This window comes from Centropristis striata, chromosome 1, assembly GCF_030273125.1.
Source record: "Centropristis striata isolate RG_2023a ecotype Rhode Island chromosome 1, C.striata_1.0, whole genome shotgun sequence".
Classification (NCBI taxonomy): domain Eukaryota; kingdom Metazoa; phylum Chordata; class Actinopteri; order Perciformes; family Serranidae; genus Centropristis; species Centropristis striata.
In genome coordinates this window covers 12,220,352-12,245,732 of record NC_081517.1, presented here as the reverse complement: position 1 = coordinate 12,245,732, position 25,381 = coordinate 12,220,352, and the positions used below count along the sequence as shown (strand labels likewise).

At 40.3% G+C, this 25,381-nt stretch overlaps 1 protein-coding gene across 1 annotated transcript; it reads left to right on the top strand.

Annotated features, from left to right (window-relative positions):
• The first annotated feature begins 944 nt into the window (after positions 1–944).
• On the top strand, positions 945–24,823 carry LOC131971620 (NACHT, LRR and PYD domains-containing protein 12-like). Its single transcript, XM_059333147.1, has 13 exons — positions 945–1,025; positions 1,417–1,486; positions 1,679–1,732; positions 2,203–4,021; positions 4,122–4,295; positions 4,699–4,872; positions 5,758–5,928; positions 6,611–6,784; positions 11,230–11,403; positions 12,294–12,464; positions 14,684–14,857; positions 15,571–15,741; positions 22,838–24,823. The coding sequence occupies exons 1-13, from the start codon at positions 945–947 to the stop codon at positions 23,025–23,027; spliced, it is 3,597 nt and encodes a 1,198-aa protein (XP_059189130.1). The 3' UTR covers positions 23,028–24,823.
• Positions 24,824–25,381: the final 558 nt, after the last annotated feature.

The following is a 25,381-nucleotide window of genomic DNA, read 5'->3' as shown; positions in this document are numbered from 1 at the left end:
TAACATTTAATGCGACATTATCGCATGACGATTTCAATTAAAATGAAATAACATTGAAACGTAATTTAACTTATAGATTATGTGTCAACATATTCGTATTGCAGAAACAGAACGTTACAATGCCAACATTTAATCTATCAAGTGGGTTGATTGGTGATTTTAATATAATCTTTTTTTTTTAGATTGTGTCTGAGTAACATTAGCTAACATCAGCCCTCACCAGTGTTTGGAGGGTTTCTATTCAAATGTATCATAATGCAGATTACTAAATATGCCCTAAAATTTAATTTGTAACATATTTCATGAGATTACTCCACATTCAAATAACTTTTGGAATAATCATCTGTTGTCAGCTGTGTCTCACGCTTATTTTATTCATCATGGTGTCTCTGATTGCCGATCTATTAATTTGATTAAATTCATTTCAAATCCAATTGATTGAGAGTGCTGTATTTGTTAATGTGCTTTAAATCCTGTTGTTGAGATTCAGGTTAATGTATGTTGTTTTTTTTTAGCACAAACAGCTGAAACATTTAAAAAAGAACCAACAGACTCCCCCATCTCTCTCTCTCTCTCTCTCTCTCTCTCTCTCTCTCTCTCTCTCTCTCTCTCTCTCTCTCTCTCTCGCTCTCTCAGAACTTTCTTCAGTTGAATCCCAGTCAGACTGATATGCAGTAAAATATTGCACAAACCAAAAAGCTGTTTCACTGTTACAGTAACTCCAAATCTGAAACCCACATCACTCTGGCACCCAAACCAGTTCCTTCCCCATAGACCTGTTTCATAGCTCTGCCTTTGACTGCTGCCTGTTTGGCAAAGCACCCAACCCTGAACCCAGCCCAACCCTCAACAATCATTATGAATGGTGAGCCCACAAGACACCGTGTCATTTCTTCAGGCTGAGCCCAACTGGGACTCATGGGTGCAGATCTAGCTATCAGGTGATGACCCCCCTCCCAGACCTGACCCAGGACAGAGTCCCGGTCTCCCCATTGTTGGCCTGGTTCCCCAACCAGGAGCTGCTGGTCCTGACAACACAGATACCATGGTGGAAACAAAGCTTCAGAAACAGTTGACTGAAAACTCTCAGAGTTTAGATCTTCCAACTGATGAATTTGGCAGCAAATACGTCATTCAGTTTTCTACTTTGCTCACATTTTTTACTTGCTACCATTTCACGTACAATAAACATTTTTTTTATCCTCTTAGACCTGTGGATCAAGAAGAGTTCAATAAATATTGTCTGGTCAGTTTAGATTCAAATGTGTCCCATGTATCACATTTTTATTTAGCTCATTTTGTTCTTGATTTTTCAGGTCTCATAAATCAGCGCTAACAAAACAGAATCTCTGAAACGAAACGCTTACACAGAGTTCACATGTTGACAACTTTGTTTATTTGTCTATTTTCAAACAGCTCAAACTCAGCGAGAAGCAGGACACCAAACAATCAGCGCCCAGTCTGGAGCTGTCGCTGTCGCACCTCAGTTAACAGATGTTAAAGCAGAGAATATAAACATCACTGTCATCAACACATGTGGTAAATGCTTCCCCTCATTAAAACAAAAATCAAATAAATGGCATATTTGTGTTTAATTATGTACTGGCTTGACTTGTTATCACCCAAAATGCCTTTAAATATTTAGCCTCTCAATAGATGTTGTATGTTTGTGTTTCAGGCCAGTCTCCCAGCACGACAGCCAACACTGAAGCCGTTTCTGACCAAACTGAAGGTATTGTGCTGTCTGAAGACTGTTAACATATGCAATATAATTTTTACAACCACATGATAAAAAGTTACTTTACTTCTGGTATTAAACTAAACCAGAATGAATATTATGAAAGTGTTGTGCAGATGACATGATGTCTTGCTTCGTAAATGAAAGCTGACTTGAATCTTGCTACCTTACCGTCATCTTCACATCTTGTTGGTCTATCAATCTAAAATATATTAGATGTTTTTTTAACCATTATTCTGGAGCCTGGTTTGGTTTATTCAGAAATCATTATAACATGTATATGCACCAGAGATCTGTCCAAGTAGATGTGGATCTGAGCCAAAACCAGGACTTCAGTCGGTACTCGGACTGGATCATGTTTAGTTCTTAGCTTTTGTTTTTTTTTAGTTTGTCTGAAAACGTAACACACATACCTGCTTTACTTTCAAACTATAATGTAAATATGATTTTTATTCATCTTTTAGCAAAAATCCGAAGGTGCCGAGATGCACTGAAAAGTTTCCTTGAAAATCAAACGAAGGATCTATCTCAGGGAACAAAGGACGAAGGATGTTCGACCCCTTTAAACAAGATCTATACAGAGCTTTACATCACAAGAGGAGGCAGTGGGGAGGTTCATAGTGAACATGAAGTGATCAAGTTAGAATGCAAAAGGAGTCCGAGTGAGGAGAAGAACATCCAGCTGTGTGACATTTTTAAACCTTTAGCAGAAGAAGAAAGCCCTCCTCAGAGAGTTCTGACGAAGGGAATCGCTGGCATTGGGAAGTCGGTAGCTGTGCAGAAATTCACTCAGGACTGGGCGACCGGAGAAGCCAACCAAACTACTGACTTTGTCTTTCCATTCACATTCAGAGACTTGAATTTAATAAAAGAGGACTGTTCTCTTGTGTCGTTAGTTAGTTCCCATTTTGAAGAAGTGGAGGATTTGGAACCATCAGACTACAACAGTTCAAGTGTTTTGTTCATCTTTGATGGCCTTGATGAAAGCCAGTTACCTCTGGATTTCAAGAAAATTAGGAAGTGCAGAGATATTACAAAGCTCACAACATTAGACGTCCTGCTTACAAACTTAATCTCAGGGAACCTGCTGCACAAAGCCTCGATCTGGATCACAAGTAGACCAGCTGCAGCCACTAAGATTCCTCCTGAGGTCTTCAACAGAGTGACCGAGGTACGAGGCTTCGATGATGGCCAGAAGAAGGAGTACTTTCAGAAGAAAGTTACTGACAAAAACATGTCTCAGAAGATACTCAATCATCTTCAGTCAAAGCCACTGAGAAGTCTCTACATCATGTGCCACATCCCAGTCTTCTGTTGGATTTCAGCCTCGACTCTCCAGAGTCTCTTAACAGAAACTCACAAAGGTGAGTTGCCAAACACTGTGACTGAAATGTACACACACTTCCTGATCATCCAGACGGAGCTGAAACACCAGAAGGATTATGAGGAAGGTGAATCGGACAAAGAAGTCATCATGAAATTGGGAAAGCTGGCATTTGAACAGCTACAGAAGGGCAACATCATCTTCAAGAAAGAAGACGTAAAAAAGTGTGAGATTGACTTGAAACAAGCTACAGTTTTTTCAGGAGTTTGTACAGAGATCCTCAGAAAAGAGTCTGGACTTCACAAACAAGAGATTTACTCTTTCATACATTTAACTGTTCATGAGTTTCTTGCAGCTCTGTATGTCTTACAGACCTTCATCGATAGGGGAGAAAATCTGCTCACCAACTCGACAAAGAAAACACAGTTTCCTCTTTTCCTCCGAAAGACCTTCAGATTCATCATAAATCTGCTCACCAACTCGACAATGGAAGCACAGTTTCCTCTCTTCCCCCTACAGAAGAGCGCAGTGGATCTGGCTTTGGACAACAATCTGGGACAATGGGACTTGTTCCTGCGTTTCCTGCTCGGCCTGTCACAGGATAAAAGTCAGAAGCTTCTTCAGGAAGAATTGGAATTCAAAGGAATTCTTCAACAGAGCAACAAGAAGACAATCGACTACATTCACGAGAAGATCAAGAATCTGTCCAACCACGACAAGAGCATCAATCTGTTCCATTGTTTGAATGAGTTGGGTGACCGGTCTCTGGTCAAGCAAGTCCAACAGTATCTGAGCTCAGGAGATGCTAGTAAGCTGTTACCTGAACACTGGTCAGCTCTGGTCTTCCAGCTGCTCGTTTCCAATGATGACCTGGATGTCTTTGACCTGAAGAAATACCACAGATCAGATGAAGCTCTGGAGAGGCTGCTGCCAGTGCTCAAAGCATCAAAGACAGCTTTGTAAGTATCAGACCTCAAGGAACCCAACAGACCTTAATCTGCAGAAGGACAGAGGGGGATGTTTGCTCAATGTTAACAATCATTTTGTTTTTTACTTCAGGTTGAGTGACTGTTACCTCACAGACAGAAGTTGCAGAAATATTTCATCAGTTCTCAGCTTGAAGTCTTCTGGTCTGGAGGAGTTAGACCTGAGCAGAAACAGACTGCAGGACTCTGGAGTGGAGCAGCTCTCTGAAGGTCTAAAAAGTCCCAACTGCAAACTCCAAACACTCAGGTATGAACATCCAGATGTGTGTGTCTGGTGATGTATGATACCAGGAACATAGAGTAGATTTAAGAGAGACTTTGTTGATCTTCAGCCAGATGTCAAAAGATGGAATTTTCTGAGCGCTCTGTGATTTCCAGGACAGTGAGTCAGTCGTTCCATCACATCTTCAAACGTGTCAATCAAAATCTGCAAAGCTAAAACTAAAAAATAATTAAACCCATTTTTGTGTAATTTCCTTTTATAGGTGTTGAGTCATCAGGTCAGGTGCTAGCTGAGTGAAATGACAACAGAATTAGCTGATGTATCCCTGACTCATATGTTGGAAAAGTTCAGCCACGGGGTCAGAGGTCAGGGTCTGGAGCTGCCACTGCATGTTACCTCCTATAAGTTAAACTGTTTCTCCCAACAGACTGGTTGACTGTGAGTTTACAGAGAGAGGCTTTGCTGCTCTGACTTCCAGTCTGAAGTCAAACCCCGCCCACCTGAGAGTCCTGGATCTGTCAGATAATGACCTTAGAGACAGTGATGTCAGAGACCTTTGTGAGTTCTTGGCAGATCCATGTTGTCGACTGCAGACACTGAAGTGAGTATTGTGGTCATTATCACACTTTGAATAAAAAAAGCTTTATAAAATGCTGTCACACATTCAGGTGTGCAGAGACAGTTTTCATGTGTTTGAGGCCATTTTCACACTAAAACTCCTCTATTTAGATTATTATTAATAAATGTTTTGTAACGCATTAGAATGTTGTTTTACACACATGAGGACTTTTTAAATAGTGTGTATTAATACCACGCAGCGACCTCCAGTCTGACCAGTGAAGCAAACAGGAAGTGCCTTCAGCCTATCGAACATCCAGCAGGGGGCGCCACCGTTTGTCCTCTCTGTCTCAACACAAACTAAGACAACTTCTCACCTGATTTATTGCCTCAGTGGCAACATTCTGGTCTCAATCGCTAGTTTCAAGTCTTCTTCAAGACAATCCGATGTAAATGTGTAAATAATGGTCCCATTTAGAAGAAAACAGATGATAAAGCAGGGTGTGATTTGTGTGTGAAGGGCTAAAAGGTGAACGACCCAGTAGAATGTTTCAGATTTTTTTTTGCTCCTGCAGAAGAATTCAAACATTAGTTGCCTTCTGACCTTTTTATCCCTCCTGCACACTTGCTCCCTCAGTAAAGGCAAATGGCACTGTCAGTTTTCTTTTTCCAAAATGCATAAACATTAGTCATGTTAATATTACAACATGCATTCGACTCATTTAACCACTTCTATTGAGGAGTTCTTAAGTAAAGTACAAAGTAATATAAAGTCTATGGGGTGGTCTGTCACAGTGAAACGGAATCGATACATTATAGTGTGTAATAAACTATTTAATGTTTTTACATTTTATTTTATTTTGATACACTCTCATGAGAACCAATAAAAACTCTGACGTGTAAACTGAGTTTAAATGTCTCCTTCCAGCCTGGAGTCCTGCTGGTTACCAGCAGAGAGCTGCCGGTCTTTGACCTCTGACCTCAGAGCCTCCTCTGCTCTCAAAGAGCTCGACCTGAGCCGGAACTACCTGGAGGACCAGGGGGTGAAGCTGCTTTCTGATTGGCTGAAGAAACCCCAGTGTACACTGGAGATACTGAGGTAGGACTTCTCAATGTTTTGTTTTTTTTAAAGATATTTTTTTGGCCATTTTGTAGCTTTATTGACAGGAGAGATATTGAGAGTGAAAGGGGGAGACAGAGGGGAAGACATGCGGGAAAGGGCTCCGACCCGGATTCGCATCCGGGCCGCCCGCTTACGAGGACTGGGCCTCTGTGGTACGCGCTCTACCAGGTGTGCCACCGGGAACGCCCCATACAGAACGTGTCTGAAATGTTAATATGCTTCATGTTACATACACATGTATTTTAAAAAATATATATATATTTTTACCTAAACAATGAACCTTCTTAGATGTGCGTAGTGTTCTGACACATCTCAAACCCCGGTCTCCAGGTGAAAGGTGTCGGAGTAACCACCCAGCCACAGTATCTTGACAAGAACAACAGTTCAGCACACTGTCAAAAACTGTGACATGCTGCAGGCAGGGGGCGCCACCGGGCGCCACGTTACTAAAGTGCATGTGACAGTCATAAAAACATTTCAGTCATGTCACCTCCCGGCCTCCATAGTTCATAATATAATTGATGAATTTTTAATTTTAGATCATTTATTGTTAGTTAGACTCAGACTGCAGCTGCAGCTCAGCCACGGGGTCAGAGGTCAGGGTCTGGAGCTGCCACTGCATGTTACCTCCTATAAGTTAAACTGTTTCTCCCAACAGACTTGCTGGCTGTGAGTTTACAGAGAGAGGCTTTGCTGCTCTGACTTCCAGTCTGAAGTCAAACCCCGCCCACCTGAGAGTCCTGGATCTGTCAAGAAATAACTTCACAGACAGTGATGTCAGAGACCTTTGTGAGTTCTTGGCAGATCCACGTTGTCGACTGCAGACACTGAAGTGAGTATTGTGGTCATTATCACACTTTGAAGAACATTGAAATGACTTCTCACCTGATTTATTACCTCAGAAAACATTCTGGTCTCAATCTGTAGTTTCAAGTCTTCAAGACAATCTGATGTAAATGTGTAAATATTGGTCCCATTTAGAAGAAAACAGATGATAAAGCAGGGTATGATTCGAGGCATGGCTACCTTTGATTGACAGGTGGCTAATGTAACAGGTGTGTATGAGGGGCTAACAGAGGACGACCAAGTAGATTGTTTCTGATTTGTATTTGCTCCTGCAGAAGACATTAAACATTAGTTGCCCTCTGACCTTTTTATCCCTCCTGCACACTTGCTCCCTCAGTAAAGCCAAACGGCACTGTCAGTTTACTTTTCCAAAATGCATATACATTAGTCATTTTTAATAGTACAACATGCATTCAACTCATTTAAACACTTCTAATCAGGAGTTCTTCAATTTCACAGGAAAACATTGTCAATTAACAAATCTCTTATATGGGGAAATAACGTCACCTAGTGGCCAAAGTAATATAAAGTCTGTGGGGTGGTCTGTCGGAGTGAAACGGTACCGATACATTATAGTGTGTTATTATCTATTTAATAAATATTTTTTAATAGTATTTTATTTTTATACATTTTCAGAAAAAAGTTTGAACCAATAAAAACTCTGATGTGTAAACTGAGTTTAAATGTCTCCTTCCAGCCTGGACTCCTGCAGGTTACCAGCAGAGAGCTGCCGGTCTTTGACCTCTGACCTCAGAGCCTCCTCTGCTCTCAAAGAGCTCGACCTGAGAGTGAACTACCTGGAGGAGCAGGGGGTGGAGCTGCTTTCTGATTGGCTGAAGGAACCCCAGTGTACACTGGAGATACTGAGGTAGGACTTCTCAATGTTTTTGTTTGTACAAAATGATGTACATTTAAGTGGGATACAGATGTTACAGTTCAGTTAGCAGCCAGAAGGTCAAATATAGCCATGAATAAACTGAGTATTATTCTGCTTGAAGGAGAAACAAAGAAACATTTCAACAGTTTGTTGAATGTGAAATGTGTCTTGCTTATTGTCAGATGTTCAGACTGACGTCACTTTCATGTCTGTAGCTAAATAAAAAGCTGAAATCTGATTTTAGCATGACATCTAGAAACAGGAAAACAGCGAGTCTGGCTCCATCCAAAGGGAACAAAATCCACTGACAAGTGGTTTGTTTAATCTGTCCGTAAACAAACGTGGCGAGCGGAGCTCTAGGTGTAAGTCAATCAGTCGTGAGTACAAAGAAGCCAGACAACGCCACCCTGGGAGTTTCACCCAGGGAATTGAAATAGAATAGAATATATAAGTCAAGGCACTCAGGTTCGTTAACCTATAAGCAAAAGACAGTGTTACAGGTGCAAAAATATTTTTATTTCACAAGTTTAAGATTCAAAAGCACTTTTAAAAATACATAATACTGGCATAAGGGGAAATAGGGGCCAACTCAGAGCTGAGGCTTACCAGGGGGGAATGGGCCGCGCGGACAGCCAGGGAGCCCGGGAAGAGTCACCCCACTCACACGTGACGCAAAGCACACACAAACACACACACACTCATGTCAGTGTACCAATCAAAACCGGGGGGGGGGGGTGAACAGCACAGCACACCAGAAGGGGGTCCCCACCACCGACGTCACCCATCCCACCACCTTCGGCCTTCAGCTGCTGAGACAAGAAACGGAAATTAGGGGGAGAACTCTCAAAACAAAAATAATATTTGAATTACTAAAGGAAATTCAAATAAACTACAAAATCACAAAGGAACTTAATTGACAAAACACAATATTGAGTACACAATATACTCAATAAAATCAAAATAACCTAAACTACACAAAATAACGTAACTGTCAGAAAAGAAATACAGTAATAAGCTAATCAACCAAAAAATAGCTTCAATGAAAATAAATCAATCAATTAGAAGAAATGATATATCAACCAAACACAAAAAAAGGATAAGGTAATTAAATCAAATATCACTGAGGTAGTTAACGACAGACAACACTGAAATAAGAAGTATAGTCGTTAACAAATCAAACCAAATGACAACTTAAATAAATTAATTGGTCAAACACAATATAAGAGAAGTAACAAGGTAATTTAACAAACAAATGAGCGAACTAATCCAACACAACGGTACTGAAAAATAGGGGAACAAAGATTAATCAAACAAACAACAAAAAGGAAAATAACCCCTTGCGCCACACAACAATATTAAGACTGCCCACTTTAACAAGGTAGGAGTTAGTATTTTTTATAAGTCCACAATGCAGCAACTGGTGGCAAGTCGGAGTTGGGCAAAGCCTGGACAGCAGAAGGAGGCAAAACAACCGACGGCCAAAACCGCAGAGGCAAACAGTAGAGCAAGCAGTAGAGGCAAAGCCGGTGGAAGCAAAACTGGTAGTGTTACACTGAGGCCCGATCAGGCAGAGTCAGTGCGAGAGAGAGAGGAGCCATCGGGACGACTGTTGCGGCCGGGGAAGTGCCGTTGCTGATGCGGGACCAGCATCGGAGCAAGCCTGCAGCCGGTAGGAACGAGACAACCGGAAGTGATACGGCCAGGAAGTGGGCGTGTCTCGGTCCTCAGAGTCAGAGGCCGTAACTCTGCCTGCCATCTGCCTATATAGCAGACTCCTGGCAATGATTGGCTGCTGAGAGCCAGGTAGTTAAAGGAGAAGGCCACTGCAGCAGGCATCATCTCCTACACAAAGATTAAAGGTGACGATTTACTGTTTAATATGTGGTTATGTGCTGAAGGAGACCTTCAGCTTGAGTTATAGTCGGCCGGGGGTGAACAGGAGTCTCACTGTTGTTTTGATATCTCCTCTGTTGGATATGATCAGAATTTATTGTGCTTTATATTCCCCACAGTAACTGTTTTTACATTCTTTCATTTAGCGACGATGAGCTATACACATAGCTTTATAGAACTGGAGTTACATAAGGTAACCCATAATTATTTCACTGTTTCGTCAAAGAACTGCAGCGTCACACCTTTGTAGATGTTTGTTGGTGAAAAGGAGGAGAGTCACTTTAACTTCTTTAACTTCACTCTCAACAAACCCCACCGGCATCACAAACATGTGAGGGAAAACATTACTGTTCTTTCTTTCCTGTCGTGGTATCTCTGGTGACTTCAAAGCCCAACATGTGATGAAGAGTGTTGGTGTGTACGTAGAAACTACAAACCCAGCAAGTACTGGGGAGAAACATGTCGGTGACCAGGCATCAACTTTTGGTCGCCAAACGTGAAATCATCGATTTTCGTCACCTTATATTTTGATTTTTATTAATCATTATACCATGAAGTTATACATCAGCTTAATAATGAAAATATGATATTAAATATAACATCTTTACAACAATCAAACTAAACTTAATTTGAATCTCAAGTGTTTTGTACCAGGAGAGCAGCTGTTGTTATGTTCCCTTACAGATCCTTCAGCAATGTTTAATTATCACTAATGCAACATATATTATAATAGCAACGGTATATATGCTTTAGTAACGTGGCGCCCGGTGGCGCCCCCTGCCTGCAGCATGTCACAGTTTTTGACAGTGTGCTGAACTGTTGTTCTTGTCAAGATACTGTGGCTGGTAGTTACTCCGACACCTTTCACCTGGAGACCGGGGTTTGAGATGTGTCAATCTCAATCTGATCTAATAACTTGATCAGACTCTTGATTCTGTGGTCACAGTTTGACTCAATTTTTAATTTAATTTTCTTTCCTTTTTCAGCAGTCCATCAAGTCTTGATGAGTAAAGATCAACAGATTGCTGGTTTTATGTGCTGACAGCTGTCATTTACATTTTCTTTCAAAAGATTGTCTACATTGTATCAAGTGTGATATAACTACTACATGTTGGTTTGAATGTACCGCCCTGATTCCATAAGGTAAAAGTTGAAACTAAAAGCATATTTAGAAATATTAATGGAATAATATTTATACAGAACGTGTCTGAAATGTTAATATGCTTCATGTTACATACACATGTATTTTAAAAAATATATTTATTTTTACCTAAACGATGAACCTTCTTAGATGTGCGTAGTGTTCTGACACATCTCAAACCCCGGTCTCCAGGTGAAAGGTGTCGCAGTAACCACCCAGCCACAGTATCTTGACAAGAACAACAGTTCAGCACACTGTCAAAAACTGTGACATGCTGCAGGCAGGGGGCGCCACCGGGCGCCACGTTACTAAAGTGCATGTGACAGTTATGAAAACATTTCAGTCATGTCACCTCCCGGCCTCCATAGTTCATAATATAATTGATGAATTTTTAATTTTAGATCATTTATTGTTAGTTAGACTCAGACTGCAGCTGCAGCTCAGCCACGGGGTCAGAGGTCAGGGTCTGGAGCTGCCACTGCATGTTACCTCCTATAAGTTAAACTGTTTCTCCCAACAGACTTGCTGGCTGTGAGTTTACAAAGAGAGGCTTTGCTGCTCTGACTTCCAGTCTGAAGTCAAACCCCGCCCACCTGAGAGTCCTGGATCTGTCAGATAATGACCTCAAAGGAAGTGATGTCAGAGACCTTTGTGAGTTCTTGGCAGATCCACGTTGTCGACTGCAGACACTGAAGTGAGTATTGTGGTCATTATCACACTTTGAATAAAAGCTTTATAAAATGCTGTCACACATTCAGGTGTGCAGAGACAGTTTGCAGGTGTTTGAGGCCATTTTCACACTAAACCTCCTCTATTTAGATTATTATTAATAAATGGTTTGTAACGCATTCGAATGTTGTTGTACACAAGAGGACTTTTTACATAGTGTGTATTAATACCACGCAGCGACCTCCAGTCTGACCAGTGAAGCAAACAGGAAGTGCCTTCAGCCTGCAATCTATCAAACATCCAGCAGGGGGCGCCACCGTCTGTCCTCTCTGTCTCAACACAAACTAAGACAACTTCTCACCTGATTTATTGCCTCAGTGGCAACATTCTGGTCTCAATCACTAGTTTCAAGTCTTCTTCAAGACAATCCGATGTAAATGTGTAAATAATGGTCCCATTTAGAAGAAAACAGATGATAAAGCAGGGTGTGATTTGTGTGTGAAGGGCTAAAAGATGAACGACCCAGTAGAATGTTTCTGATTTTTTTTTTTGCTCCTGCAGAAGAATTCAAACATTAGTTGCCTTCTGACCTTTTTATCACTCCTGCACACTTGCTCCCTCAGTAAAGCCAAACGGCACTGTCAGTTTTCTTTTTCCAAAATGCATAAACATTAGTCATTTTTAATAGTACAACGTGTATTCGACTCATTTAACCACTTCTATTGAGGAGTTCTTAAGTAAAGTACAAAGTAATATAAAGTCTATGGGGTGGTCTGTCACAGTGAAACAGAATCGATACATTATAGTGTGTTATAAACTATTTAATGTTTTTAAATTTTATTTTATTTTTATACACTCTCATGAGAACCAATAAAAACTCTGATGTGTAAACTGAGTTTAAATGTCTCCTTCCAGCCTGGAGTCCTGCAGGTTACCAGCAGAGAGCTGCCGGTCTTTGACCTCTGACCTCAGAGCCTCCTCTGCTCTCAAAGAGCTCGACCTGAGCAGGAACTACCTGGAGGACCAGGGGGTGGAGCTGCTTTCTGATTGGCGGAAGAAACCCCAGTGTACACTGGAGATACTGAGGTGAGACTTCTCAATGTTTTTGTTTTTTAACATCAAACCTCAGATAGATTATTTTCTGTAATTATTTCCTCCCTAAACACCAGCTCTGTGAAATATTATCTATGGAGTTTATTATTAAATTTTCATGTTCTTGTTAGTCACACTCAACCTTCAAACTGCCAACATGTTCTAGTTTGTTGTTTGGCTCTTCTGAAGAAGCAGATCTACATTTAAGTGGGATACAGATGTTACAGTTCAGTTAGCAGCCAGAAGGTCAAATATAGCCATGAATAAACTGAGTATTATTCTGCTTGAAGCAGAAACAAAGAAACATTTCAACAGTTTGTTGAATGTGAAATGTGTCTTGCTTATTGTCAGATGTTCAGACTGACGTCACTTTCATGTCTGTAGCTAAATAAAAAGCTGAAATCTGATCTTAGCATGACATCTAGAAACAGGAAAACAGCGAGTCTGGCTCCATCCAAAGGGATCAAAATCCTCTGACAAGTGGTTTGTTTAATCTGTACGTAAACAAAGATTAAAGGTGACGATTTACCGTTTAATATGTGGTTATGTGCTGAAGGAGACCTTCAGCTTGAGTTATAGTCGGCCGGGGGTTAACAGGAGTCTCACTGTTGTTTTGATATCTCCTCTGTTGGATATGATCAGACTTTATTGTGCTTTATATTCCCCACAGTAACTGTTTTTACATTCTTTCATTTAGCAACGATGAGCTATACACATAGCTTTATAGAACTGGAGTTACATAAGGTAACCCATAATTATTTCACTGTTTCGTCAAAGAACTGCAGCGTCACACCTTTGTAGATGTTTGTTGGTGAAAAGGAGGAGAGTCACTTTAACTTCTTTAACTTCACTCTCAACAAACCCCACCGGCATCACAAACATGTGAGGGAAAACATTACTGTTCTTTCTTTCCTGTCGTGGTATCTCTGGTGACTTCAAAGCCCAACATGTGATGAAGAGTGTTGGTGTGTACGTAGAAACTACAAACCCAGCAAGTACTGGGGAGAAACATGTCGGTGACCAGGCATCAACTTTTGGTCGCCAAACGTGAAATCATCGATTTTCGTCACCTTAAATTTTGATTTTTATTAATCATTATACCATGAAGTTATACATCAGCTTAATAATGAAAATATGATATTAAATAATAACATCTTAACAATAATCAAACTAAACTTAATTTGAATCTCAAGTGTTTTGTACCAGGAGAGCAGCTGTTGTTATGTTCCCTTACAGATCCTTCAGCAATATTTAAATATCACTAATGCAACATATATTATAATAGCAATGGTATATATGCTTTAGTAACGTGGCGCCCGGTGGCGCCCCCTGCCTGCAGCATGTCACAGTTTTTGACAGTGTGCTGAACTGTTGTTCTTGTCAAGATACTGTGGCTGGTAGTTACTCCGACACCTTTCACCTGGAGACCGGGGTTTGAGATGTGTCAATCTCAATCTGATCTAATAACTTGATCAGACTCTTGATTCTGTGGTCACAGTTTGACTCAATTTTTAATTTAATTTTCTTTCCTTTTTCAGCAGTCCATCAAGTCTTGATGAGTAAAGATCAACAGATTGCTGGTTTTATGTGCTGACAGCTGTCATTTACATTTTCATTCAAAAGATTGTCTACATTGTATCAAGTGTGATATAACTACTACATGTTGGTTTGAATGTACCGCCCTGATTCCAAAAGGTAAAAGTTGAAACTAAAAGCACATTTAGAAATATTAATGAAATAATATTCATACAGAACGGGTCTGAAATGTTAATATGCTTCATGTTACATACACATGTATTTTAAAAAATATATTTATTTTTACCTAAACGATGAACCTTCTTAGATGTGCGTAGTGTTCTGACACATCTCAAACCCCGGTCTCCAGGTGAAAGGTGTCGGAGTAACCACCCAGCCACAGTATCTTGACAAGAACAACAGTTCAGCACACTGTCAAAAACTGTGACATGCTGCAGGCAGGGGGCGCCACCGGGCGCCACGTTACTGAAGTGCATGTGACAGTTATAAAAACATTTCAGTCATGTCACCTCCCGGCCTCCATAGTTCATAATATAATTGATGAATTTTTAATTTTAGATCATTTATTGTTAGTTAGACTCAGACTGCAGCTGCAGCTCAGCAACGGGGTCAGAGGTCAGGGTCTGGAGCTGCCACTGCATGTTACCTCCTATTAGTTAAACTGTTTCTCCCAACAGACTTGCTGGCTGTAAGTTTACAAAGAAAGGCTTTGCTGCTCTGACTTCCAGTCTGAAGTCAAACCCCGCCCACCTGAGAGTCCTGGATCTGTCAAGAAATGACCTCAAGGACAGTGATGTCAGAGACCTTTGTGAGTTCTTGGCAGATCCACGTTGTCGACTGCAGACACTGAAGTGAGTATTGTGGTCATTATCACACTTTGAAGAACATTGAGATGACTTCTCACCTGATTTATTACCTCAGAAAACATTCTGGTCTCAATCTGTAGTTTCAAGTCTTCAAGACAATCTGATGTAAATGTGTAAATATTGGTCCCATTTAGAAGAAAACAGATGATAAAGCAGGGTATGATTCGGGGTGTGGCTACCTTTGATTGACAGGTGGCTAATGTAACAGGTGTGTATGAGGGGCTAACAGAGGACGACCAAGTAGATTGTTTCTGATTTGTATTTGCTCCTGCAGAAGACATTAAACATTAGTTGCCCTCTGACCTTTTTATCCCTCCTGCACACTTGCTCCCTCAGTAAAGCCAAACGGCACTGTCAGTTTTCTTTTTCCAAAATGCATATACATTAGTCATTTTTAATAGTACAACATGCATTCAACTCATTTAACCACTTCTAATCAGGAGTTCTTCAATTTCACAGGAAAACATTATGTCAATTAACAAATCTCTTATATGGGGAAACAACGTCACCTAGTGGCCAAAGTAATATAAAATCTATGGGGTGGTCTGTGAGTGAAACGGTACCGATACGTTATAGTGTGTTATTATCTATTTAATAAATATTTTTAAATTGTATTTTATTTTTTATACATTTTCAGAAAAAAGTCTGAACCAATGAAAACTCTGATGTGTAAACTGAGTTTAAATGTCTCCTTCCAGCCTGAACTACTGCAGGTTACCAGCAGTGAGCTGCTGGTCTTTGACCTCTGACCTCAGAGCCTCCTCTGCTCTCAAAGAGCTCGACCTGAGTCAGAACCGCCTGGAGGACGAGGAGGTGGAGCTGCTTTCTGATTGGCTGAAGAAACCCCAGTGTACACTGGAGATACTGAGGTGAGACTTCTCAATGTTTTTGTTTTTTAACATCAAACCTCAGATAGATTATTTTCTGTAATTATTTCCTCCCTAAACACCAGCTCTGTGAAATATTATCTATGGAGTTTATTATTAAATTTTCATGTCCTTGTTAGTCACACTCAACCTTCAAACTGCCAACATGTTCCAGTTTGTTGTTTGGCTTTTCTGAAGAAGCAGATCTACATTTAAGTGGGATACAGATGTTACAGTTCAGATAGCAGCCAGAAGGTCAAATATAGCCATGAATAAACTGAGTATTATTCTGCTTGAAGCAGAAACAAAGAAACATTTCAACAGTTTGTTGAATGTGAAATGTGTCTTGCTTATTGTCAGATGTTCAGACTGACGTCACTTTCATGTCTGTAGCTAAATAAAAAGCTGAAATCTGATCTTAGCATGACATCTAGAAACAGGAAAACAGCGAGTCTGGCTCCATCCAAAGAGAACAAAATCCACTGACAAGTGGTTTGTTTAATCTGTACGTAAACAATATTAAAGGTGACGATTTACCGTTTAATATGTGGTTATGTGCTGAAGGAGACCTTCAGCTTGAGTTATAGTCGGCCGGGGGTTAACAGGAGTCTCACTGTTGTTTTGATATCTCCTCTGTTGGATATGATCAGACTTTATTGTGCTTTATATTCCCCACAGTAACTGTTTTTACATTCTTTCATTTAGCGATGATGAGCTACACATAGATTTATAGAACTGGAGTTACATAAGGTAACCCATCATTTTTTCACTATTTCATCAAAGGTCTGCAGCAGTTGACACTTCAGTTCATAATATAATTGATGAATTTTTAATTTTAGATCATTCATTGATAGTTAGACTCAGACTGCAGCTGCAGCTCAGCCACGGGGTCAGAGGTCAGGGTCTGGAGCTGCCACTGCATGTTACCTCCTATAAGTTAAACTGTTTCTCCCAACAGACTTGCTGGCTGTAAGTTTACAAAGAGAGGCTTTGCTGCTCTGACTTCCAGTCTGAAGTCAAACCCCGCCCACCTGAGAGTCCTGGATCTGTTAGATAATGACCTCAAGGACAGTGATGTCAAAGACCTTTGTGAGTTCTTGGCAGATCCACGTTGTCGACTGCAGACACTGAAGTGAGTATTGTGGTCATTATCACACTTTGAAGAAAGTTGAGATGACTTCTCACCTGATTTATTACCTCAGAAAACATTCTAGTCTCAATCTGTAGTTTCAAGTCTTCAAGACAATCTGATGTAAATGTGTAAATATTGATCCCATTTAGAAGAAAACAGATGATAAAGCAGGGTATGATTCGGGGCGTGGCTACCTTTGATTGACAGGTGGCTAATGTAACAGGTGTGTATGAGGGGCTAACAGAGGACGACCAACTAGCTTGAGTTATAGTCGGCCGGGGGTTAACAGGAGTCTCACTGTTGTTTTGATATCTCCTCTGTTGGATATGATCAGACTTTATTGTGCTTTATATTCCCCACAGTAACTGTTTTTACATTCTTTCATTTAGCAATGATGGGCGATACATAGATTTATAGAACTGGAGTTACATAAGGTAACCCATAATTTTTTCACTGTTTCATCAAAGGTCTGCAGCAGCTGACGCTTTGATGCTTTCAGGTCATTTCACTCAGTTAGGAACCTTCCAAAAGTAATTTCACCAGTTGACCGATAACTGAGCTGTTCTGTCTTCAATGTTGTCATAAAGCCACAGTCACACATGAGAGAATGCAGCTGATGGTAAATTACTCCGATGGATAACGATGGCTGATAGTCACTGTACTGAGCCCAACATCAAATCAAATCAAATCAAGTTTATTTGTATAGCCCTTTACAGTAGCCAGAAGGTACCCAAAGTGCTTCACAGGAAATCCATAAAAACAATACATAACACATGCATAACATATAAGTACAAAATAAAAGTGCTGCAGTGCTGCAAGGTAGTACAAGCCATAGACAATAGCCATACATAGAAAGGAACAAACAAAATGAGTAGACCTAAGAAACAGAGTTGGCAGAATTAAATGCCAACCTAAAAAAGTGGGTCTTCAACTTTGATTTAAAAAGGCTGAGATCAGAAGTGAAACGAATGTCAGGGGGCAGTTTGTTCCACAGCCCTGGAGCAGCGACGGCAAAAGACCGATCGCCCCACTGTTTAAGCCGTGTCCTCGGGACCTCTAAGAGAAGTTGACCCGAAGAGCGCAGGGCTCTGCCACAATTGCAAACAGTTAAAATCTCTGACAGATAAGATGGGGCCAGTCCATTAACGGCCTGAAAAACAAATAACAAAAGTTTAAAATCAATTCTAAAACAGACTGGAAGCCAGTGGAGTGATGACAGCACAGGGGTAATGTGTTCCCGTCTTGATGTGCCTGTTAAAAATCGGGCCGCGGCGTTCTGTACTAGTTGAAGACGAGAGATGGAAGACTGGCTGAGGCCAACGTAGAGGGCATTGCAGTAATCCAGTCTCGAACTGATAAAAGCATGGATTGCCTTCTCGAGATCCGGCCGACTGAGGAAAGATTTCACTTTGGCCAAGAGACGGAGCTGAAAGAAGCTTGTGCTGACAACAGAACTAATCTGTTTGTCGAATTTGAGTCCATTGTCAAATATTACACCAAGGTTTTTAACATGTGATTTAAAAAAGGGGGCCAGAGTACCAGAGTTTGTGGCGGAAACAATCGATGAAGATGGTGAACCAAACAAAATGCTTTCAGTGTTGCTGTCGTTTAAATGCAAAAAGTTCTGTGCCAGCCACCGCTTTATATCAGAAATGCAGTCCAGGAGCTTAGTGAATGCAGTGTTATCGTTAGGACACATGGGCAGATATATCTGCAAATCGTCTGCATAAAAGTGAAAAGACAAATTGTGTTGTTTTATAATTGATACCAGAGGAAGCATGTACAAAGAAAACAGAATAGGGCCGAGAATGGAACCCTGTGGCACACCACAGGGCAGGGATGCGGCTGAGGAGCAGTGGTCGCCAATGACGACAGAGAAGCTCCTGTCTGCCAGGTATGACTTGAACCATTGAAGAGCAGTGCCACGGATACCAATGTGCTGCTCTAGGCGAGATACAAGGACTGCGTGGTCGACTGTATCGAAGGCCGCCGTGAGGTCCAGCAGCACCAGCACAGCAGGATTACCAGCGTCCACAGACAAAGAAATATCATTGTGCACCTTTAACAGTGCAGTCTCTGTGCTATGTCGGGATCTAAAACCAGACTGAAATTTTTCAAAGGTAGAATTGAGCTCCAAAAATGCCTGTAATTGAATAAAAACAACTTTTTCTAGAACCTTAGAAAGGAAAGGCAGGTGGGAGACAGGTCTAAAATTGGAGAGCACAGAGGGGTCAAGATGCGGCTTTTTTAAAAGGGGCCTAACCATGGCATGTTTGAAGGCAGCTGGAACAGACCCTAAGCTAAGACAAGTGTTTATAAAAACAAGCAGACTTGACCCATCAGAACTCAAAACCTCCTTCAAAAACTTAGCTGGAATGATATCTAAAGGACAGTTAGTTACCGTTACCGTTTAATATGTGGTTATGTGCTGAAGGAGACCTTCAGCTTGAGTTATAGTCGGCCGGGGGTTAACAGGAGTATCACTGTTGTTTTGATATCTCCTCTGTTGGATATGATCAGACTTTATTGTGCTTTATATTCCCCACAGTAACTGTTTTTACATTCTTTCATTTAGCGACGATGAGCTATACACATAGATTTATAGAACTGGAGTTACATAAGGTAACCCACAATTATTTCACTGTTTCGTCAAAGAACTGCAGCGTCACACCTTTGTAGATGTTTGTTGGTGAAAAGGAGGAAAGTCACTTTAACTTCTTTAACTTCACTCTCAACAAACCCCACCGGCATCACAAACATGTGAGGGAAAACATTACAGTTCTTTCTTTCCTGTCGTGGTATCTCTGGTGACTTCAAAGCCCAACATGTGATGAAGAGTGTTGGTGTGTACGTAGAAACTACAAACCCAGCAAGTACTGGGGAGAAACATGTCGGTGACCAGGCATCAACTTTTGGTCGCCAAACGTGAAATCATCGATTTTCGTCACCTTATATTTTGATTTTTATTAATCATTATACCATGAAGTTATACATCAGCTTAATAATGAAAATATGATATTAAATAATAACATCTTTACAACAATCAAACTAAACTTAATTTGAATCTCAAGTGTTTTGTACCAGGAGAACAGCTGTTGTTATGTTCCCTTTCAGATCCTTCAGCAATATTTAAATATCACTAATGCAACATATATTATAATAGCAATGGTATATATGCTTTAGTAACGTGGCGCCCGGTGGCGCCCCCTGCCTGCAGCATGTCACAGTTTTTGACAGTGTGCTGAACTGTTGTTCTTGTCAAGATACTGTGGCTGGTAGTTACTCCGACACCTTTCACCTGGAGACCGGGGTTTGAGATGTGTCAATCTCAATCTGATCTAATAACTTGATCAGACTCTTGATTCTGTGGTCAAAGTTTGACTCAATTTTTAATTTAATTTTCTTTCCTTTTTCAGCAGTCCATCAAGTCTTGATGAGTAAAGATCAACAGATTGCTGGTTTTATGTGCTGACAGCTGTCATTTACATTTTCATTCAAAAGATTGTCTACATTGTATCAAGTGTGATATAACTACTACATGTTGGTTTGAATGTACCGGCCTGATTCCAAAAGGTAAAAGTTGAAACTAAAAGCACATTTAGAAATATTAATGAAATAATATTTATACAGAACGTGTCTGAAATGTTAATATGCTTCATGTTACATACACATGTATTTTAAAAAATATATTTATTTTTACCTAAACGATGAACCCTCTTAGATGTGCGTAGTGTTCTGACACATCTCAAACCCCGGTCTCCAGGTGAAAGGTGTCGGAGTAACCACCCAGCCACAGTATCTTGACAAGAACAACAGTTCAGCACACTGTCAAAAACTGTGACATGCTGCAGGCAGGGGGCGCCACCGGGCGCCACGTTACTAAAGTGCATGTGACAGTTATAAAAACATTTCAGTCATGTCACCTCCCGGCCTCCATAGTTCATAATATAATTGATGAATTTTTAATTTTAGATCATTTATTGTTAGTTAGACTCAGACTGCAGCTGCAGCTCAGCCACGGGGTCAGAGGTCAGGGTCTGGAGCTGCCACTGCATGTTACCTCCTATAAGTTAAACTGTTTCTCCCAACAGACTTGCTGGCTGTGAGTTTACAAAGAGAGGCTTTGCTGCTCTGACTTCCAGTCTGAAGTCAAACCCCGCCCACCTGAGAGTCATGGATCTGTTAGATAATGACCTCAAGGACAGTGATGTCAAAGACCTTTGTGAGTTCTTGGCAGATCCACGTTGTCGACTGCAGACACTGAAGTGAGTATTGTGGTCATTATCACACTTTGAAGAAAGTTGAGATGACTTCTCACCTGATTTATTACCTCAGAAAACATTCTAGTCTCAATCTGTAGTTTCAAGTCTTCAAGACAATCTGATGTAAATGTGTAAATATTGATCCCATTTAGAAGAAAACAGATGATAAAGCAGGGTATGATTCGGGGCGTGGCTACCTTTGATTGACAGGTGGCTAATGTAACAGGTGTGTATGAGGGGCTAACAGAGGATGACCAACTAGCTTGAGTTATAGTCGGCCGGGGGTTAACAGGAGTCTCACTGTTGTTTTGATATCTCCTCTGTTGGATATGATCAGACTTTATTGTGCTTTATATTCCCCACAGTAACTGTTTTTACATTCTTTCATTTATCAATGATGGGCGATACATAGATTTATAGAACTGGAGTTACATAAGGTAACCCATAATTTTTTCACTGTTTCATCAAAGGTCTGCAGCAGCTGACACTTTGATGCTTTCAGGTCATTTCACTCAGTTAGGAACCTTCCAAAAGTAATTTCACCAGTTGACCGATAACTGAGCTGTTCTGTCTTCAATGTTGTCATAAAGCCACAGTCACACATGAGAGAATGCAGCTGATGGTAAATTACTCCGATGGATAACGATGGCTGATAGTCACTGTACTGAGCCCAACATCAAATCAAATCAAATCAAGTTTATTTGTATTGCCCTTTACAGTAGCCAGAAGGTACCCAAAGTGCTTCACAGGAAATCCATAAAAACAATACATAACACATGCATAACATATAAGTACAAAATAAAAGTGCTGCAGTGCTGCAAGGTAGTACAAGCCATAGACAATAGCCATACATAGAAAGGAACAAACAAAATGAGTAGACCTAAGAAACAGAGTTGGCAGAATTAAATGCCAACCTAAAAAAGTGGGTCTTCAACTTTGATTTAAAAAGGCTGAGATCAGAAGTGAAACGAATGTCAGGGGGCAGTTTGTTCCACAGCCCTGGAGCAGCGACGGCAAAAGATCGATCGCCCCACTGTTCCAACACTGGGTTTCATGTATGTGATGGCAATAATGAAGTCCTCGAAAAGTAACAGTTCTGATTCATCAGCTGTGTACAGATCAGCTTTGCAAGTGCAGCGTCAGGTGGAAACTAGAGCTGTCCCGTTTTTTCCCTCATAATCATGTTCCAATGTATGCAAAATTTGGAGATTATTTTTCAAACTGATTTGTACTTTTACACACTTATTTTTCAGTCTATGGAATGCACTTGTTTCTAATGAAAGAATGTCACGAATGATAAAATGACAGACAGTCCATCGTGATGTTTCACTGTGGACATCGTCATGTGCTAATTAGGTCGACATCCTCCAGCCTTGTGTGTGACCGAGCCCTAAAGCTCAAAAATCCTCATCCATCTTCAAGAAAATTTAAAGGAACTGAAAGACATGTGTGAGAAAAGTTGCATGTTGTCATCGTAGTTATGTTAAAATAAAGTATTTTATAAAAGCAGATCCCAGTGGAATTAAATGAAGAATTAAATGAAAATAAAATTGGGCTTAGGATGGAGCCCTGTAGTGCACCTCAGGAGAAGGAAGAAACAGAAAGAACAGAGCTAAATAATATGAGGTGTCCATGTGAATGATTTGAACAGACAACTAACAGCTTTTCATTACTGTGGTATTAAACCAGTGTTTTTCTCTCTCAGGTTGTCATGGTGCACAGAGAGACACTGTGAGTATCTGGCCTCGGCTCTGAGGTCGGACACTTCACATCTCAGAGAGCTGAAGCTGAGCTACAGTCATCCAGGAGAATCAGGTCTGAAGCTGCTGACAGACATAAAGGAGGACAAACGTTACAGCCTGCAGACACTGGAAGTGTCAAAGGGGTATATTTGAGCATGAACGTTGACCAAAAATACACTAATGGATCATTATCCTACTTTAGTCTGAAACAAATGAACTGAACTACAAAGTGTGTGTCACAGTGACCTCAGATGCATCCTGATTCTTCTCTCCTTAAAGAATCAGTGCTCATCAGGAGGGGAGGTTCTAGTGAGGCAATAAGGTTATTAAACATGAAATAATTATTGTTTATGACTACCTACATTGACAGACACTTTTCAGATGACAGGACAATCAGCACCGGTTCCCCTCAAGGCTGCGTCCTTTCTCCTCTGCTCTACTTCCTGTTCAGGACTGTCCTCCCTTTAGAAGCGAGGTTGTTTCTACAAGCTCTCGCGCGCCCTCTCGCGGCCATAGTAATTATGAATGAATGAAGTGGTTTTAGGCTGGTAGATATCCTGCTAGCATAGCCAGTTCACTATAACGGTGCGCTATCTTTCTAGACGAGGAATGTGCCAGTTGTCCACGGCAGATGACATCACCTATTTACTCTCCTTTTGTCATAAATGCAGGCGTATGACATTATGTTGAATATGTTCTTCTATATGAATTAAGTTTTTGTTCCATGTTTATTAAGAAAATTTACTAAAAAGCTGGAAACAGTAAACTGGAAAATTATTTTTTATTTTACAATATATTTTTTCGTATTATAAGAGGCAAATTTCAGTTTAAATAACTTTTTTTTCTAAAAGCCAATAAATGATCAATGTATTACTTTATAGATGCACTGTATTTTTGTGTAAAAGAAATAAAGAGACAGAGGATTATCAATAAGACCGGGAATACACCAGTTGTCCACGGCAGATGACTTTACCTATTTACTCTCCTTTTGTCATAAATACATATACCAACAAATCCTGCTATTACCAAGAGCTGAGCAGTGTAAAGTTGTAAAGAGTTCAACATTTAACACAAGACACAACACAGAGGTCACATATGGAAAGTCAGAGGGGCATACTATATTGTGTGTTTGAAACATTTGATTGGCGACATAAAGACAGAGACAGTAACACGCTCTCTTTGCATGGCAGAGCACAGGCTGTGAGGGATTGTGCAATCTAAGGTGATGCTCAGCTTGCTGCTGCCTCAAAGTGCATCTCTTCCCCGTATTTGAACGGGAAATTATAAAATTCAGTGATTTTTAGTAAGATAAAAAACAATCATAATTGTTTAAGTTAAATGGAAAATTAGTTTTTAGTTCAAAACATTTGATAAATATAACCATTTAATTTATTTGTTTATAATATATTTTATTTTCCCCATGCCTCTCCTGACATATCACTGCCTCTTTCCACTGTTGCTCCTCCTCTTACTGCAGCTCTGCTGTTTGGTTTCCTCCCTCTGATTTAAACAGTTATTGTGAAATAGCAGAGTGCTCTATGGAGCGAAGGAGGTGCTAAACCTAACAGGTAGGAGGAGGAAAGCTTTAGAAAAGGTGCAGCTTACCTTTTATCGTTTGTGTTTAAAGTCTCAGATGCCTCAGGTTTACATCAACCAGATGAGAGTTTACTTTATTAGACACAATAACAGAGACTTCACAGGTATGGCATGAAAATTAGAGCATCAAGTAATAAAACATGTGTCTATACAAATTAACTTAATTCCGTTTCAGAAATATAGAATATGTAACTCTGGTTAGCTAAAATATCATGACAACAAAGAAAAAACTGTTTATACCTGTTTTCTGTCATGTTGTATCGGGCTGCAACAATTATTTTCATTATTAAACCAATCTTTCCATCATTTCCATGACTATTCAATTAACCACCTTGACAATAAAATGTAAGGAAATGAAATGTGTGCCCTGTGTTATTTCCCAGAGTTTAAGGCCACGTCTTCACAGGGTGTTTTATTCAACCAACAGTCCAAAAGTATTCAGATTATAATTTTTTTTCAAGGAAAAGCATCAAATGTCTATATTTTTTATATATGTGTAATAAGGAAGGTGTTTTGTTAAACTTTTCAAAAAGTTGAATGACTTTTATGTAGACAGTCATGTGACCCTCATCATATTTGTCAGGATAATTATTAATAAAATTAAATGAAAACATGTTTCTTTTAAATTGAACATACAACAGAGGTAGGAGGGCTTTTTTCAGTCCTAATTAGGCAGCTTCCAAGAAGTCATAGTTGGAGACTGACTCACTGTTAAACTATGTTAAAAGAAATACAGGTGTGTCCAAACTGTCATCAGCCAGTAAGCGTGATAAGCATGAGGGGGGAAACACAAAGCGGTCTTACTGGTTTCTCACATCATCACAGACCAGTCTGGGCAACAGCTGAGACTCAAAGAGGGAGCGGCTCCTGAGGTTTGATTTCCTGCTATTTCTTTTATGTGAAATGAAGTT

Bases quoted from the DNA above. Each gene is read 5' to 3' on its own strand.
- LOC131971620 (XM_059333147.1), top strand. From the start codon at position 945: ATGACCCCCCTCCCAGACCTGACCCAGGACAGAGTCCCGGTCTCCCCA. The intron at 4,873-5,757 runs GTGAGTATTGTG...GTCTCCTTCCAG, and splicing joins TGTCGACTGCAGACACTGAA to CCTGGAGTCCTGCTGGTTAC. The intron at 15,742-22,837 runs GTGAGACTTCTC...TTTCTCTCTCAG, and splicing joins TGTACACTGGAGATACTGAG to GTTGTCATGGTGCACAGAGA.